The 17378-nt window shown below is 42.0% G+C and overlaps 1 protein-coding gene across 2 annotated transcripts in view; it reads left to right on the forward strand.

The window, feature by feature from the left end:
• The window catches only part of lars2 (leucyl-tRNA synthetase 2, mitochondrial), a 43175-nt gene that overhangs the window by 6177 nt on the left and 19620 nt on the right, over positions 1-17378 (forward strand). For both annotated transcript variants that reach the window (XM_061261141.1, XM_061261133.1), the window contains exons 3-9: positions 2831-2962; positions 6313-6404; positions 7176-7236; positions 7675-7764; positions 8822-8965; positions 12229-12336; positions 16158-16317. In XM_061261141.1, the coding sequence (XP_061117125.1) occupies positions 2831-2962; positions 6313-6404; positions 7176-7236; positions 7675-7764; positions 8822-8965; positions 12229-12336; positions 16158-16317 (787 nt within the window). The remainder of the gene's footprint in view (positions 1-2830; positions 2963-6312; positions 6405-7175; positions 7237-7674; positions 7765-8821; positions 8966-12228; positions 12337-16157; positions 16318-17378) is intronic.

Genomic DNA, 17378 nt, shown 5'->3' on the forward strand with positions numbered 1-17378 from the left:
TCACTTTTTGTATGAGATCACCCAATTTTTAGGAGAGAAAAAGTATTGGTATGTGTGACAGGTGTTTCTTCTCGCCCAGATGTGTCCTGTTAGATTGATTGGTTAAACAATATATAGTTCTGAATGTCTCTTGGTTATAGCCTTGCACTTTTGCCTGTGAAGACTGCATTTGTGTTAGAAAAGATAGACAAACATGAAGACCAGAGAACTGGCCAAACTGTGGAGAAAGAAGGGATCTGCTAATGATCCAAAACATACAAGCTCATCTGTGAAGCACAGTGGAGGAAGTGCATGAGTAGGCTCACTAATCTTTATTGATGATATACAGTAGCTCATGATGGTAGCAGCAGGATGAATTCAGAAGTCTACAAAAACATTCTGTCTGCCAACTTACAAAGAGATATGTTCAAACTTATTGGGAGGAACTTGATCATGCGACATGACAATGACCCAAAACACGCTGCCAACACGACGGGGCCTTAACCCAATTCAGCGTGTGTTTCATGTCCTGAACAGGAGATTGAAGGGAAACCCCCTCCCCCAAAATAAACAACAACTGAACGCTGCCATAAAACCTGAAAAAGCGTCACAAAAGAAGAATGCAACAGTATGGTGATGGGTTGCAGGCTTGATGCAGTGTTATTTACTTTAATTGATTTAAATACTCTCTGTTCCAATACTTTTGCTCACCTGAAAATTGGGTGGTCTGTTACCAAAGGTGCTATGTTTTAAATAGTTTAACACATCTAGGTATAAATACCAGGAAATAAAAGCTGAAATTCTGAACTGAAATTCTCTCTCTCTCTCTCCCCCAAATGTATTCAGTGTATTGGCCTTGCTGTTCCAATACTTTTTGAGGCGACTGTATATACTGATTTAGTGGACAGCCTCTTGCATTTTTAGAAATCTGGCCTGTGTTTAATTAGCTGGCTCTTCAGGTTGTTTGCGTATGAGTTTTCTATTTTTAACTATGCGCTTCAGAAAGGCGGATCAGAGTGGATATGTGTAGGCTGAAATGGTTACTGGTTATCAGATCTCACAATCAAGGTATTCATAAAATGATAAAGCAACACAAAACATTTGAAATATTAAAGCTCAGAATAGAAATGTGAGGTTTTTTAGAGAAACAGGCTTGCTCTGACTATAATATCAAACAGACTGTTCAGGTTTAAGTAAATCTTTTATCTGTGCATATCTGGAACCAATATAGGGGCGGCCTGTAGCATAGTGGTTAAGGTAAAGGACTGGGACACACAAGGTCGGTGGTTCTAATCCCGGTGTAGCCACAATAAGATCCGCTCAGCCGTTGGGCCCTTGAGCAAGGCCCTTAACCCTGCATTGCTCCAGGGGAGGATTGTCTCCCGCTTAGTCTAATCAACTGTATGTCACTCTGGATAAGAGCGTCTGCCAAATGCCAATAATGTAATGTAATGTAATATACACTCACCGAGCACTTCATTAGGAACATTTTAACTCTACTTCTTAAACCTACTTATTCATGCGAGTATCTAATCAGCTAATTGTTTGGCAGTAGTGCTGTGGATACAATCACGTAGATACGGGTAAGGAGCTTCAGTTAATGTTCACATGATCTAAGTGACTTGACTGTCGAGTGATTGTTGGTGGCAGACAGAGTGGTTTGAGTGTCTCCGAAACTGCTGATATCCTGCGATTTTCACGCACAATAGTCTCTAGAGTTTGCAGAGAATATTCTGCCAGCCTCTGCTTCTTTTCTCTGTGCGAGCAGCACAGTCAGTAAATGGTAAATGGTTGGCGTTTATATAGCGCCTTTATCCAAAGCGCTGTACAATTGATGCTTCTCATTCACCCATTCATACACACACTCACACACCAATGGCGATTGGCTGCCATGCAAGGCGCCGACCAGCTCGTCTGGAGCATTTGGGGGTTAGGTGTCTTGCTCAGGGACACAGCAATGAACCGGCAACCCTCCGACTGCCAGACGACTGCTCTTACTGCCTGAGCCATGTCGCCCCAGTCAGTGTTTATGAGGAGCACACCACATATGGAGCTGGTCTGGGCACCCAGTCAATGGCGCACAATGAGATGAGACCCTCCAGCTGGAAGCCTCCCTCCCTGGACAAATGATATAGCTCACCATGCGGGACTTATAGCCTACTTTACTGTGTCATTTCCACAGGCTATCATTTCTCTCCGTTATCTTCATAAGGTTTATTCATTTGCAAATATACCTGCAGCTCTCTCATTTCCCATTCAGTCAATGATCTTTGCAGGTAAAGGTTACCTTAAAATGAAAAGTACAGTGAGCCAAAATATGAAAACTAAATTAAATCATCTTTTTAAAAAGTACAAAGACACACTGTGCCATAGAAAACCATGGTAGAAATGCAAAAAATATGAATGCAGTAATGGCTTTTGGGTTAATATTCTCAGTTGCTTTGATCAGTAAATATCTGCACTTATCAGCACCTGCATTAAAAAAAATAGTTGCGTCGATTCTAAAGGTTGCTTGGCTGTTATATACATGGTGTGAATTTCATATCTTTGTCTTTGGGCCTGATTTTTTAAGACCTTTAGCACATGCAAAACCCTTCAGCATATGCATAACCAATAACTGCACCAATCATGAGTTGTGCTATTGGTTTTTCCCATGCTAAATGTCTTAGTAAATCAAACCCTTTGTTTTTCTGTGCAACGTTTTATGTACTGCTGCCATGGTTTACAATGGATCTTTTCAAGAGCCGGTATGGGTCTTTCAAGTCTTCAGAATGATTTAGAAGTTGTTTTTGGCCCCGGTGTTAATGGCCTTGCTTGTCCTCCCTCTGTATCTGCTGACTACGTTTCCCAGAATTCCCAGCAGAAGAAGTTCTATGTGCTGTCCATGTTCCCCTACCCGTCCGGCCGCCTGCACATGGGCCACGTGCGTGTGTACACCATCAGCGACACCATCGCCCACTTTCAGAGGATGAGAGGGCACCAGGTACAGGCCCCGTCCTCTGCTCTCTTTCTCTGGCCAGGAGATAACTGCAAGGATGCCAAGACCTTCCATCCACCTTATAATGAACTCATACTCACTCTTTCACAGATGCAGGCTGTATGATTGTTGGCTTAGTGCTACCAATACTGGTTGGTTAATCATTAAAATAGTAATGTTAATATTTTAAGTAGGTGTGAATGCAGTAATTTCATATTTTTTTAATAGCATAGTTTATGCAAGTGGACATAGTTTATGATGCATCCTGTCTTTTCATAAATGTTGAAGATATGTATGATTATTGTTGTTGTTATTGTTATTACTTTTATTATTGTGAGATATAAATCTGTAACATTTGCATTCCTAATCTGACACGGCAGTGCTATCTTAAGTTAGGTCTGTTTGCCTTTGTTATAAGCCAAAAGGGCTGAAATAGGAAGTGCACTCCATTTATATTTCAAGTGATCTCCTGTTTTCTCATAGAAAGTACTGATAGGATTGTTTCGATTGTCTCCAGGCTCCACATTTTCTAAAGCTACTCAACCTGATTTTGTGCATTGCTCCACATTTTTATCTGACAGGCAGTTCTCAAAGGCAAGGTTTTTGTTTGTTTATTATCCATTTTTAGGTATCTGATGAAACCTCACATTCCTAGTGTACACACATGTACTTACACACACGACCTGCCTACCACCTCGGTAGGTGAGCCAGACATTCCCTCTGGTGCTAGAATCGCATAGAACCACGGCGTATGAAATGAAAGGTTTTGTGAAGGCATATTCAGTGAGTCAGAGCTGAAAGAAGTGCGTTTCAGAGGAGCCCCTGTCAGTGTTAGTCGGTGAAGGCCATTCACATCCTCCGCACGGCTTTGTGTCTGAGCTGAGAAACTGCAAACCTCATTGTTATGTGATGAGATGGCTGACTGCGAGTATATTGATTTGAGTTTAAAAGCGGAGGTGTGCACTTAAGTTTGTGCTTTCCTTAGGTGTGAAGACTGTGAGGTATTGTGTGTGTGTGCGTGTGGGTGTTTGTAGGTGTGTGTAGGTGCTTGTGTGTGTTTGTCTGTGTGTCTTTAACCAACATAGTTTTATCTCAGCAAATCAATAGTTGGTGGTTCTAATTGTACTGTTCACTCACAATATAATCCGGTAACATTTGTCCTGGGGATGTGCAGAGACCTTAGACACAGGAAGTGTTTTTATGGTGGCATTGTAAGAACTCTTAGAAATCTCACATAGGTGCGGTGTATTGCTTCAGGGCCTGATTAGCTGACCACAGCCTAAAATGAAAAGCTGTCTGTGTGTGAAATGGCAGTGAATAGCCACATTACACACGACCTTTGCTATCTTGGATTCCAGATGGAAGAAGAACTAAATGTGCCCTCTCCCCTCTCTCCAGAGTCAAAAAGCAGGTTCAGTTCATTCATAGATAATTTAAATGAATGGATCCTCCCAGTGCTGTGGTTCATCAGTCATCTGTCACATGAGTCTCCCAGGCCATAGTCTCTGGTCCTGAGAGGGTGGATTGTGGGCACTGGGAAGGTTTAGGTGGAAAGATTGGGGATCTAGTTTAGTGGGGGTGCTGGAGAGTGGACTGAAAATAAAGCGTTTCATTTCGGCCTCTTTGATCCGTGCTGATGAAATGCTGGGACAAAGATTTGCTAAGCCTGTCTGTCACAGAAGGTCTTTGCTGTGGACTTTTCATAGTTATTAAACCAGAGCTGCCGCAATTTCTTAAGAATCAGACAATTATCCCAGACAAAAAATACCACATCTCTATACCCCTTCATAATGATTATATGCACCAATTGGATCTATTTGATGTTCAGTTGATAGTCATATCTTTGTATAAGACAAGCTCATTGGCCTAATGGCTGCTATTGCTCTGCTTCTTCATTGGCTCTCCACAGTTGCCAAGGATACGGATTTTCATAGATGTTGTCAGAAGCTTGCAGACTTGTTGGAGTCAGTGCCCTGTTACTCCAGCATTTGAGAGCAAGCGAGAGAGATCTCACTAGAGTATCACATGAGAAGTGACATTGCAAGATTTGTTATTTTCTCATTTCAGCTGGAGAAGGTGGGGATTCCTGGGGAGTGCTGAGATAACTTGATCTTCAACTGTGTCTGACGTGATAACCTTGTCAGCTTCCAGGCATGAATAAAATGATAAAATAAAAAAAGAATGCACTGTGGTATATTTGTGTGATAGAAAATATAATTATTGTCGAGGAATTATTTAGTTCAGATTAATTCGGGCCTACACAGTCTTCAATCATGGTCCACCTTTATTTCATGATCATGGAGAAAAGTACAAGCATGTGTAGCTCTCTGAAACTGTCATGTTTTCACCCATCTTTATACCTAGGCAGACACATATAAGGGAGTTTAGGGGCCTTCATCCAAACAGAAAAGGAGTCACTGAGGGCAATAAACCATTAGTGTTTCACCAAGGGCATAGAAACCTCCCGTTCACTTCATTTTGCAAATTCCTCTACAATTAATTGTGCTCTATGCATGAATAGTAGTATGCTCATGGATACGATGAGTGATGTGGTCCCCATTTTCAGATGAAAATGATGTGTTGTTTTTCCGGGAATGGGTCCTGATGGAGACAGAAACCATATTGAGTAATTATGTGTTCATTCACTCAGTAGATGGCCTCATCCAGACCAATCTAACCACTTACTGTGTTTCCTTGCACAGTGTCGGTTACCCGTTTCTACTGTTCAGCAAAATACGCACACAGGAAAGGACAGTGCCTCGGCTTGATGTGGAAGTTTTATAATAGTAGCATGGGATAATTATTTTTTGGAGTCAATATTTACTTCCCTTCATCAGTTAAGAGGTCTATGTAACAGCATGGGGTGGTAGTTGTGATTCAGCGGGTATGTTTATGCATTAGATACATTACATTACATTATTGGCATTTGGCAGACGCTCTTATCCAGAGCGACGTACAACAAAGTGCATACCCATAACCAGGGATAAGTTCGCTGAAAGACCCTAGAGGGAAGTACAATTTCAACTGCTACCTGTACAACAAAGATAAGGACGAGGGCCTTTTTTTTTTTTTTTTTTTTGAGAACAAAGAAACAAACAAACAGCAAAAGTGACTAAAGTTAACTATCCAAACACTGCTTACCTAGCCAACTAAAAATACCGATACACAAAGCAAATACACATCTGAGGCAGCTTGTACATTGAGATTCCCTGATTTCCAGCTGCTATGTGAGACTTTGTGTTAGAGGTGCAGTTTCAGATTCCCTGCTTTAGAGAGGTGCGGTTTGGCCGTATCAGTGTTTGTGGGGTGAAACAGACGCAGGTGTTGGGGTGTCAGTGTTTCTGGTGTGTCTGCAGGTGCTGAACCCCATGGGCTGGGATGCATTCGGGCTCCCAGCAGAGAATGCGGCTATCGAGCGGAAACTAGACCCAGAGGAGTGGACCAAAAGGTGCTGCCTTGCTCTCTTTCTTCTCTCCTCTCTTTCTCCCTCTCAGTCGCTCCGTTTCTCCTTCTCCTCCGCTCAGTGCTCACACGCTTCCTGATTCTCTTTCATCTTTGTGTCTACAACTATCTTTTTTTTCCTCCTTCCTTTCACTCGCATTCCTTCGTTCAAAGAGAAGAACGGCAGATGAAGGGGCTGCTTGGCTCGGTTGTTAACGGGTCTTTCTGTGATTGTGGGATCAGTTCTGAGGCGTAGACAGGGTGTGGGTGTGAGTCTGTGCTCTCAGGATCCTGCTGTGACTGGGAGTCAGTATTGGATATTTATTGATGTGGATGAGAGAGGGAGGCGTATTTGTGTACAGTGGCTGGGGCTTGTCTCGTCCAGCCAACTGTTTATCAATCCCCCATGTTGAGCGGGCCTAATTGAGTGAATCTCTCCCTGTCCCTTTGCTTTCCTTTGCAATTATGTGTTTAAACGTAGACAGTCACCAGCACCATCAAACTGCCGTGGGTTAAAGCTACAGTGATTTAGCCCTCTCTGTCTCTGCTTGTCTTATTCTGTAGTTGTGTTATTCACTCTCTCTGCCACCTTCCTTCTCTGTCTCCATTCTTTTCCCTCATGTATCAACTTTTCACTGTCCTTTCTTTTTCCTCTCACTCAATGCATTATTTCATTCTTATTGTTGGTTATAAACGATGTTCAATGTCGAATGATATTATTAAGAGTATCTTTCGCTTCTTGTGAAAAACCAGTTCCATTTTAATTTACCCTCCACAGTAATATCCAGCTAATGAGGGAGCAGTTGGAAAGCTTGGGTCTCTGTTTTAACTGGGAGAGGGTAAGTGAAGGGGACTGCCACCTTAAACCCTTAAACCCTTTAGCCCTGTCTTTGCGTGGGTATGTGTATGTATATATGCATGCATATACATGTAATAGTGTCTTATATGTGCTCTATTTGCGCTTACAAGAAATGTTCCATCAATCCACCATGCAAAAGGATGGTCAGGCGTGGTTCTCTACATGTGTCAGTAAATTGAATTTGCATTTTGCATGCTGGGTAATTGCTCAGAAAAGTTCTGAAACTGAAACACTTTTAAAGTGAGGAACCTAAAAACAAACACAGAATGATTTTATTGCTTATATTTCCCACAGACCACACGTTTTACTGCCTTATCCCAAGTTATTTAGGATATGTATGCAGAATCTTTGTCATATGGTATGATTTGAAATGGTGTATTTTAATACATGTATATGTCCTGTTTTCTTCTCTGGATAGGAAATCACCACCTGCTTACCCAACTACTACCAGTGGACCCAGTACCTGTTTGTCAAACTGTTTGATGCAGGCCTGGCCTATCAGAAAGAGGTACAAATAAATAAAGACAAACAGAATAAAGACAATAATAACAAACAAAAAAAGTTTACAAATGTCTAAATAGGCTCTAAGTGGTGACCTGACACTTGTTTTTGCCCAATTATTAAAATATATATTGACAAGGGGACTAAGTTGCTAAGTATTTGGAGAGTGTAAAAAGTTGAAAAGGATCATTTGTGGTCAAATAATTGATTATTAGCTTTTAAGTTTATTGTTTATCAAGAATTGTGTTTCACAAGTCCATCCAGTACTGTGTTGCGTCTCTTTTCTTTTCAACCTGCTTTAAATATGATTGTTAACATACTGTATTTGCTGTGGTCGAAAGATGAATCAGAATTCGGACCTTTAATTCCTGTAAGATGATCAGGTCAGACATCTCTTTTGCCATGCAAAGCAGATTGCACTTGGGGTGGTTGGTGTGATGTTCACAGATAATGCCAAATGTAGCTTCTTGCGTGAAAACTCATCTGAATTTGCTTTCAGTTATATCTTTGATTCCTGGCCAGTTGGGCTCTGAACTATTTATGTGGAAATTAAGAGGGCCAGGCCTGTCTTCAGATAATGGTGTCATCAGTATCGATTCACTCTGCTCTCCTTACCGTACTGTGCCTGAGGCTGGGTGCTGCTGAGACTCAGGCAGGATTCATTAAGGAGAACATCAAGTCACCCTTTCCCCTTAAAGACCTGTGGTGCAATTCCACGGGGAATGTACTTGCTTTATACCCCCAATTTGGTGGATATATTGTCGACAAAGTTCACCTTTATAGAGGGCTTACATTTGTACATGACATATTTTACTACAGCTGGGAATTGGCTAGAACAGCCCTGGTGGGCAATGTCCCACCGGATAATATAACCGTAACCGTCAACTTCCCTAAACACCACACTCTCATTGTGTCTGTTTGTGCACTGTGTGTGTATACTGTGTGTGTGTGTGTGTGTGCGCGCGTGTGCGTGCCCATGTTTGTGTTTGTATGTCTGTGTCTGTCTGTCTGTCTGTTTGTCTGTGTGTCTGTGTCTGTGTCTGTCTGTGTCTGTGTCTGTCCAGGCGCAAGTGAACTGGGATCCAGTGGATCAGACTGTTCTGGCTGATGAGCAGGTGGATGAGAGTGGTCGATCCTGGCGGTCCGGGGCAGTGGTGGAGCAGAAGATGCTGAAGCAGTGGTTCATTAGAACCACCAACTATGCCAAGGTGGACCCCTGCTCTGGTCCATTCACCCAGAGAGAGTGGACTAAGTATGGAGTATTCACACTGAGAGAGTGGACTAAATATTGAGTATTCACACTGAGAGAGTGGACTAAGTATGGAGTATTCACACTGAGAGAGTGGACTAAATATTGAGTATTCACACTGAGAGAGTGGACTAAGTATGGAGTATTCACACTGAGAGAGTGGACTAAATATTGAGTATTCACACTGAGAGAGTGGACTAAGTATGGAGTATTCACACTGAGAGAGTGGACTAAATATTGAGTATTCACACTGAGAGAGTGGACTAAGTATGGAGTATTCACACTGAGAGAGTGGACTAAATATTGAGTATTCACACTGAGAGAGTGGACTAAGTATGGAGTATTCACACTGAGAGAGTGGACTAAATATTGAGTATTCACACTGAGAGAGTGGACTAAATATTGAGTATTCACACTGAGAGAGTGGACTAAGTATGGAGTATTCACACTGAGAGAGTGGACTAAGTATGGAGTATTCACACTGAGAGAGTGGACTAAATATTGAGTATTCACACTGAGAGAGTGGACTAAGTATGGAGTATTCACACAGAGAGTGGACTAAATATTGAGTATTCACACTGAGAGAGTGGACTAAGTATGGAGTATTCACACTGAGAGAGTGGACTAAATATTGAGTATTCACACTGAGAGAGTGGACTAAGTATGGAGTATTCACACTGAGAGAGTGGACTAAATATTGAGTATTCACACTGAGAGAGGACTAAGTATGGAGTATTCACACTGAGAGAGTGGACTAAATATTGAGTATTCACACTGAGATTTCATGGTACATGTAATTACGTGTGCGTGTTTTACCATTTTACTGAAACGGTTGTTTTTGTGTTGAGCCATGTAGCCTCTGTAATTCTGCTCTTGAAGTCTGTGTAGTGTATGGAGGCTTGTGCTATTTCCACCCCTGCCCTCAGACTGTTGTTTTAGGGGTTTCCTTCACAGCTCTTACGATTTCTCTGTGAAATGGGGGGACTCAACAGAAAAGCAGCTATTTCTGTGAAATGGTAAACCATGCAAATAATGTTGATTATCTTGTAAGAAAGGTGCTTATCAAGGTCTGGGATATATTAGATGGTAAATGGACCATTGGTTCTTGTAGTCAACGTGTTGGATGTGGGAGAAATGGGCGGGCGTAAAGACCTGAGCAACTTTCTCAAGGGACAAATCTTTATGGCCAAATGACTGGGGTCGGAGCATCTTTTGTAATGGTCAGGCTTGTAGGGTGCTCGCGGTCAGCAGTGGTCAGTATCTACCGACAGTGGTCCGAGGGGGGACAGACCACAAACTGGCTACAAGGTGTTGGGAGCGCAAGGCTCATGGCTATCCGGTCTGGTCTGAACCGACAGAAGGGCTACTGTGGCACTATTCACAGAAAATTTAAATGGTGGTTATGGGGGGAATGTGTCACAACACACTGATGTGTATGGTGCCACGTAGCCGCAGACCATACAAAGTGCCCATGCTAACCTCTGTACACCACCGAAAGCGCCTAGAATGGGCATGCAAGCGTCGTAACTGGATCTTGAAGCAATGTAAGATTTTTTCGTTGTGTGATTTATTTGTACCAATTCTCTGCATTTTGTTTAACTATAAGGATACTTTGTGTGTAGTTGAAAACACTCTGCATGTGGTGTGATTGTAAGGATACTCTGTTGTCTGCAAACAGTTTTTAGACTTCTGACAGCTAATTAAGGGTTCATTGTTTAATATTTTTTTGGCTAATTCTGCTTGTTTGCATTTAAATTATTTTTGTGTAGACCTGCTTACATATGAACACAACTATTTCTATATCTGGTCCGCAATAAGAGAAGTAGTACACTGCTCAGTTATATCTGCTGTGACTAAAGCACGCACATACACCTACACGACACATTCATTTTATTGACATTGTGTTTTATTGCTCTGCTTGGTTGCTATGGAGACACTTCTACCAGTTCTCCAGATACGTTTTGTGGTTTAACAGGGTTTTGAGAATGTGTTATATAGTTTGTCTTTCAGATGCTTGTTAGAGCCTAGTAGAACTGAAGCAGGGACTTAGTTTTTCTTTCCCTTTGTATAGTGTTTGGTTCTGACAGCTAGTAATGTGTCTCTGGGCAGATGAATCATTGCCTCTCCACCTCGTAGACAAAAGATTCTTTGCTGACTGAAGACGAGGGGCGCTTTCCCCCCCGAAAGGTTTTAACTGCAAAAGTTAAAGGATGGCAACGTGTTAATGTTCCTGAGCAGATGCGAGGCAGAGAAGTTGTGAAATGAGACGGATGGTGCCCTCTCACTCTCTCCTTGTGAAGTGACAGACTTGCTCTTTGTTGTGAGCGCATTAGTCACTGCGTGTTAATGAGCAGAGCGGAAGGATGCGATGTGTCTGGCTTCCCTGTGCCTCTGAGGATCTGTGGTTTGAAGGTGGTAATGGATACAACAGCTCTGGTTCTGGTCCAAGCTGGAGAGCCCAGCTGCAGGTCCATCAGGAAAGGGGGAGGGACTGTGCTCCACACGGGGAAATGGAGCAGCCATGACCCAATCCAGTCGCTGTTAATAGAAGAGTAGGCTTCATGTACAGGCTCTTTACAACACAAAAAATTAGTTTCTATGAATTGTAAGTGGTTGGCATTTATATAGCGCCTTTATCCAAAGCGCTGTACAATTGATGCTTCTCATTCACCCATTCATACACACACTCACACACCGACGGCGATTGGCTGCCATGCAAGGGGGTTAGGTGTCTTGCTCAGGGACACTTCGACATAGCCCGGGCGGGGGATCGAACCGGCAACCCTCCAACTGCCAGACGACTGCTCTTACTGCCTGAGCCATATTTATGAGGAATATAAATATGTACAGTAGCTTCTCATGGTGAATTATCTAGTCTGCCTTTAGTCAGAGTATAGACAGGAAAATGGTGAAATAACTGCAAAACTAAACATCTGACTTCACTAGGACTTAAATGCATATAGAAGCAAGGCAGAACAGTCAGACCTCAAAATGCTTTGACCTCAAGCCTCAGTAGATTCTATTGGTTTTTGTAAGAGTACAGAATGGAAGTGTTTTTTATTTATTGAAATGCGTGTATTAGTGGAAATATCCTTTCAGTTTGTATTCAGAGGTGTATTCAGAGGTGTTCTAATTTTAGAGGTGTTTTGGGGGGTGGGACAATAATACTAATAGAACATTTTTTTCGAGGGAAGGATGTCAATGTTGCTCTGTGTGTGACAGCCTCTCCTGGACTCTCTGGCTGAGCTTCCTGAATGGTATGGAGTGAAGGCTATGCAGGCCAACTGGATCGGGGACTGCACCGGCTGCTACTTTGACTTCCTGTTGAAGGTATATCATGCTTCATCTGTTACACTTATTTATTTTAGTAATAATACTAATAGAAAAATTCCATCCCGAAATGCAACATGTTATAATCAAATTAAATATGTACCAAGCAGTTTTGACACTCCCAGAGCGGTCAGTTTATTCTTTATCATTTATTATATTTTCAGCCTCATGATAGCCTGCTTTACTGTCATTGAGTGAGAACAGCAACATGATCCAATTATATATGCCACACCTAGAATCAACTCTTGCTGTTTTGTTAGTTTTCTTCTACATGACGTAATGTACAAGAACTACAACTACACACAGCTGGCCAAGAAACAGTTAAGCAGTTCAATGGGAGGACTATGTATAAAAAAGCCTGTCATTTCTGCCCAAGATGATAGTCTGCACTTTAACCTCATTTTCACTGCTTCATCATTAAATGTGCTGGATTAAACAGTCAGTAGAACCAAAATTGTGTTAGGGCCCTTTGGCAGTTCATGTCCAATGTTCACAAAAAATGTTATGTGATGTTTTAACTATGCTTTTGAGTTTTTTCAAACTATATACGTATATTTAAAAAGGTGAATTTGAATTTCCTGTATTTCCTGACCATGATCACATTGTTTTCTTTTCAAAGGGGAGTAAAATATACAGGGGAAATTATTTTCTTATTAAAATCTTAATCACATTTCTAAAGAGAGAGAATGGATCACATTTCTAAGTAGAAGGAATGGATTCTTGTATCTTCAGGGGTCTGGGAAAAGTAATAAATCTGGGGTCTGGCTTGGGCATTGCGGGTAATTAAAAAAGAGCTGCTAACGATTGCTTGGTAAAATGTATGAATGTGTTGAATTAGATTTGAAGTTGAGGTGATTCAAAGGGTAGTCTCTAACATCAGTCTGGGTTTACATGCTCTGCGGACTTGTTTTTTGTGTTACTTGTGAAAGTGGAACACTAACACTGTCTTTATCTCCCACTCTCCATAGTATCCTAACCACCATCTCAACCCCAGGTTTTTAATTTGTGACGCAGTCATTGATTCAGTGTTATTTTCCAGCTTTTATTTTACTTCTCTCCCATTCTGGAATTCCCAGTCATACAGTGGTGTGGAAAAGTGTTTGCCCCCTTCCTGATTTCTTATTTTTTTGCATGTTTGTCAAACTTAAATGTTTCAGATCATCAAACAAATTTAAATATTAGTCAAAGACAACACAAGTAAACACAAAATGCAGTTTTTAAATGAAGGTTTTTATTATTAAGGGAGAAAAAAAATCTAAACCTACATGGCCCTGTGTGAAAAAGTGATTGCCCCCTAAACCTAATAACTGGTTGGGCCACCCTTAGCAGCAACAACTGCAATCAAGCGTTTGCGATAACTTGCAATGAGTCTCTTACAGCGCTGTGGAGGAATTTTGGCCCACTCATCTTTGCAGAATTGTTGTAATTCAGCCACATTGGAGGGTTTTCGAGCATGAACCGCCTTTTTAAGGTCATGCCACAGCATCTCAATAGGATCCAGGTCAGGACTTTGGCAGGTCTTTGTTTTTCTTCAGCCATTCAGAGGTGGACTTCCTGGTGTGTTTTGGATCATTGTCCTGCTGCAGAACCCAAGTTTGTTTCAGCTTGTGGTCACAAACAGATGGCCGGACATTCTCCTTCAGGATTTTTTGGTAGACAGCAGAATTCGTGGTTCCATTTATCACAGCAAGTCTTCCAGGTCCTGAAGCAACAAAACAGCCCCAGACCATCACACTACCACCACCATATTTTACTGTTGGTATGATGTTCTTTTTCTGAAATGCGGTGTTACTTTTATGCCAGATGTAATGGGACACACACCTTCCAAAAAGTTCAACTTTTGTCTCGTCAGACCACAGAGTATTTTCCCAAAAGTCTTGGGGATCATCAAGATGTTTTCTGGCAAAATTGAGACGAGCCTTAATGTTCTTTTTGCTCAGCAGTGGTTTTCATCTTGGAACTCTGCCATGCAGGCCATTTTTGCCCAGTCTCTTTCTTATGGTCATGAACACTGACCTTAACTGAGGCAAGTGAGGCCTGCAGTTCTTTGGATGTTGTTGTGGGGTCTTTTGTGACCTCTTGGATGAGTCGTCGCTGCGCTCTTGGGGTAATTTTGGTCGGCCGGCCACTCCCGGGAAGGTTCACCACTGTTCCATGTTTTCGCCATTTGTGGATAATGGCTCTCACTGTGGTTCGCTGGAGTCCCAAAGCTTTAGAAATGGCTTTATAACCTTTTCCAGACTGATAGATCTCAATTACTTTCTTTCTCATTTGTTCCTGAATTTCTTTAGATCTCGGCATGATGTCTAGCTTTTGAGGATCATTTGGTCTACTTCACTTTGTCAGGCAGGTCCTATTTAAGTGATTTCTTGATTGAGAACAGGTATGGCAGTAATCAGGCCTGGGTGTGGCTAGAGAAATTGAACTCAGGTTTGATAATCCACAGTTAAGTTATGTTTTAACAGAGGGGGGGCAATCACTTTTTCACACAGGGCCTTAATAATAAAAACCTTCATTTAAAAACTGCATTTTGTGTTTACTTGTGTTGTCTTTGACTAATATATAAATTTGTTTGATGATCTGAAACATTTAAGTGTGACAAACATGCAAGAAATCAGGAAGGGGGCAAACACTTTTTCACACCACTGTATGTATAGCCTTGTGCCACAGCTCCGTGAAGTTTGGATAGTGCAGAGTATCATGTGCCGTTTTTACACTGCCGCCAGTGGCCACTTCATTTCATCATGCAGTCCCCCAGCTGAGCTGTACCGTCATTACTGCAGAGCACAGCTGGTGCATGAAGACCGCACATGCCCCGGTAATGAGAGAAACTCCTGCCCACCAAAAAACCTGCCACCCTCAGTGCTCTTATGGCCAGCCATGCATCGATGGGCAGGGCCACATCACTGCTCCGAGGAAGAATGCTTTAGCCAGACCAGCCACCTGTGAAGGGCCTGCCAAGTCATTTTTGCAGCAGGAACTCTCCTTTACTGCACTGTAAGACGGTCAGGCTGGTTTGGAACAACACCAGCTTTAACTATGTTATCGTGCTGTCAGTGTGTTTACAGGAAATTCACCTCTCACCTACAGTCCCTCCACTGAACGTTCTATGTGGAGTTTATATAAAATTTATAATCACCAATTCCATATGTAGCCAGCCTGTGGAGCATGCAAACTCTTTTGTTGGCTTTTGCAGTGTTGTTGATGAATATTGTCACCATTGGAGCTGATGTAGTTTTTCCTTCAAGACTGCCAATACTCATATTCATGCATTTTATCCTTATTTCTCCATCAATTTATCGTGTTCTGCTTTTGTGCCCATTGTTTATTAAATAGTTGCTTTTGTACCTTGAAATTCTGCCATTTGGAATCAAACAAGCAATATTTTCTTCACAATCACTGTTCTGTGAATACAGTGATGAGTAACTAAAGAATTTAATTATAGAAAAGAATTAGAATAACTGACAGGAGAGATGTTAAGGACAAATGCAGTCATTCAAAATTTGTTCAGTTATAAGTGCATTATCTGACGGTGACTCATAAAAGGCATTGTGCTATAATGCAAGAATGTCATTTTCTAACACAAACTGATTTCTAAAATGCTTTAGAATTAATTGCTGGTTTTGTTTTTGGGAAAGTGGTTCTGAAATTTGTACCAATAGTTATGAAAATTATGTAGAATGCCTAGAGGTTTAGCCGCATTTGGAAAGGAAATGGAAGAGACTGAATGCATTGATAGTTGAAATTGGAGTGGGATTTGTGGAGTGGTGAATCTGGTGTTGCGTCTGTATGAACGCGCGGTGTGGTTCGCTGGTCTCCAGGTGAACGGGCGGGAGACGGGAGAGACTCTGGCGGCCTACACCACTGCCCCTGAGACGGTGTACGGGGCTGCCTACCTCGCCATCCTGCCCTCCCATCGCCTCCTGCTGGGCTCCAGCCCCGTCCGGCCCCCGCTGGAGGAGGCCTTCCAGCCTGGGAAAGGTACTGTGCAGGACAGTTTCCATTCTGCTCAGCCTAGGACAGTTAAGGGTGCTTCCAATGTCTTTCCCACTAAAACAATTCTACGGTACATTTATTTTATTGAACCCTATAAAGCCAATCTCGGACAGACAAGGGCATGTTTGTACTCTAACTCTATTGAGATGTTCAAATGAGTTGGGGGCTTTGCATTTACTGTCTTAAATTCAGACTTTAAATGTAATGGAAAGCATAGAGTACTGTGCAAAAGTCTTGGGCACATGTCAAAGAGAAGTTGCTTTCAAAAGGAATGAAATTGAAACTTTCAAAATATAAAAGAATGTCCTGTAGAGCAGTGGACAGTTAAAAACTAAATCAAGTCATTATTTCGCATGACCACCCTTCCTCTTTTAAAAATGCATTAATCCTCTTTGGTACACTATCCTGCAGTTTTATAATAAAATCAGGTGGTACATTGTTCCAAACATATTGGGGAACATATTGGGCCACAGATCTTCTCCAGCTTTTGGCTGATTTGCTTGCGTCTGGCTCTCCAGGTAATCCCAGACACCTTCAATCAATCAATCTAGCCGAAAAGTGGTCTATTATTTATGTTGCTTTATTTAACAAAAAGACTAACATTTCTCTGTAACGTTTGGAAATTTCAGATTTGCTCTTTTCCACAGACAAGAGGTTTGTATGTTATTGTTCAGACCGCATTCTAGAGAAGTCTGTGGAGACATTTTAAGATGGGGCCTGTTCAGAAGCACTTTTGGAGTATTGATGGATAGGTGTGGGCAGGCCTGTTATGGTTTGTATTGTACTGGGCACTGGCCTGCTACTGAAATGTGGTGGAGAAGGGGAGTGTGTGTGAGTGACAGGTAGTGAGACGACTGCAAGAGATTTCCCAGCCTTCGGTGGTAGCTGTGTGGGCGTCATTGGGGGTGGGGGTGTCATTCTGCTGCTCTCACTCCCTGAATGTTTTAATTGGGAGAGCCATTGGGAGGTGGGATGAGGGGGAGCTCTCTCTCTGACAAGTGATTGTTGTTAATGAAGACCCAGGGGAGTGCATGCCTAATTAATGC

This window comes from Conger conger, chromosome 1 (assembly GCF_963514075.1).
Source record: "Conger conger chromosome 1, fConCon1.1, whole genome shotgun sequence".
In the NCBI taxonomy this organism is placed as follows: Eukaryota; Metazoa; Chordata; class Actinopteri; order Anguilliformes; family Congridae; genus Conger; species Conger conger.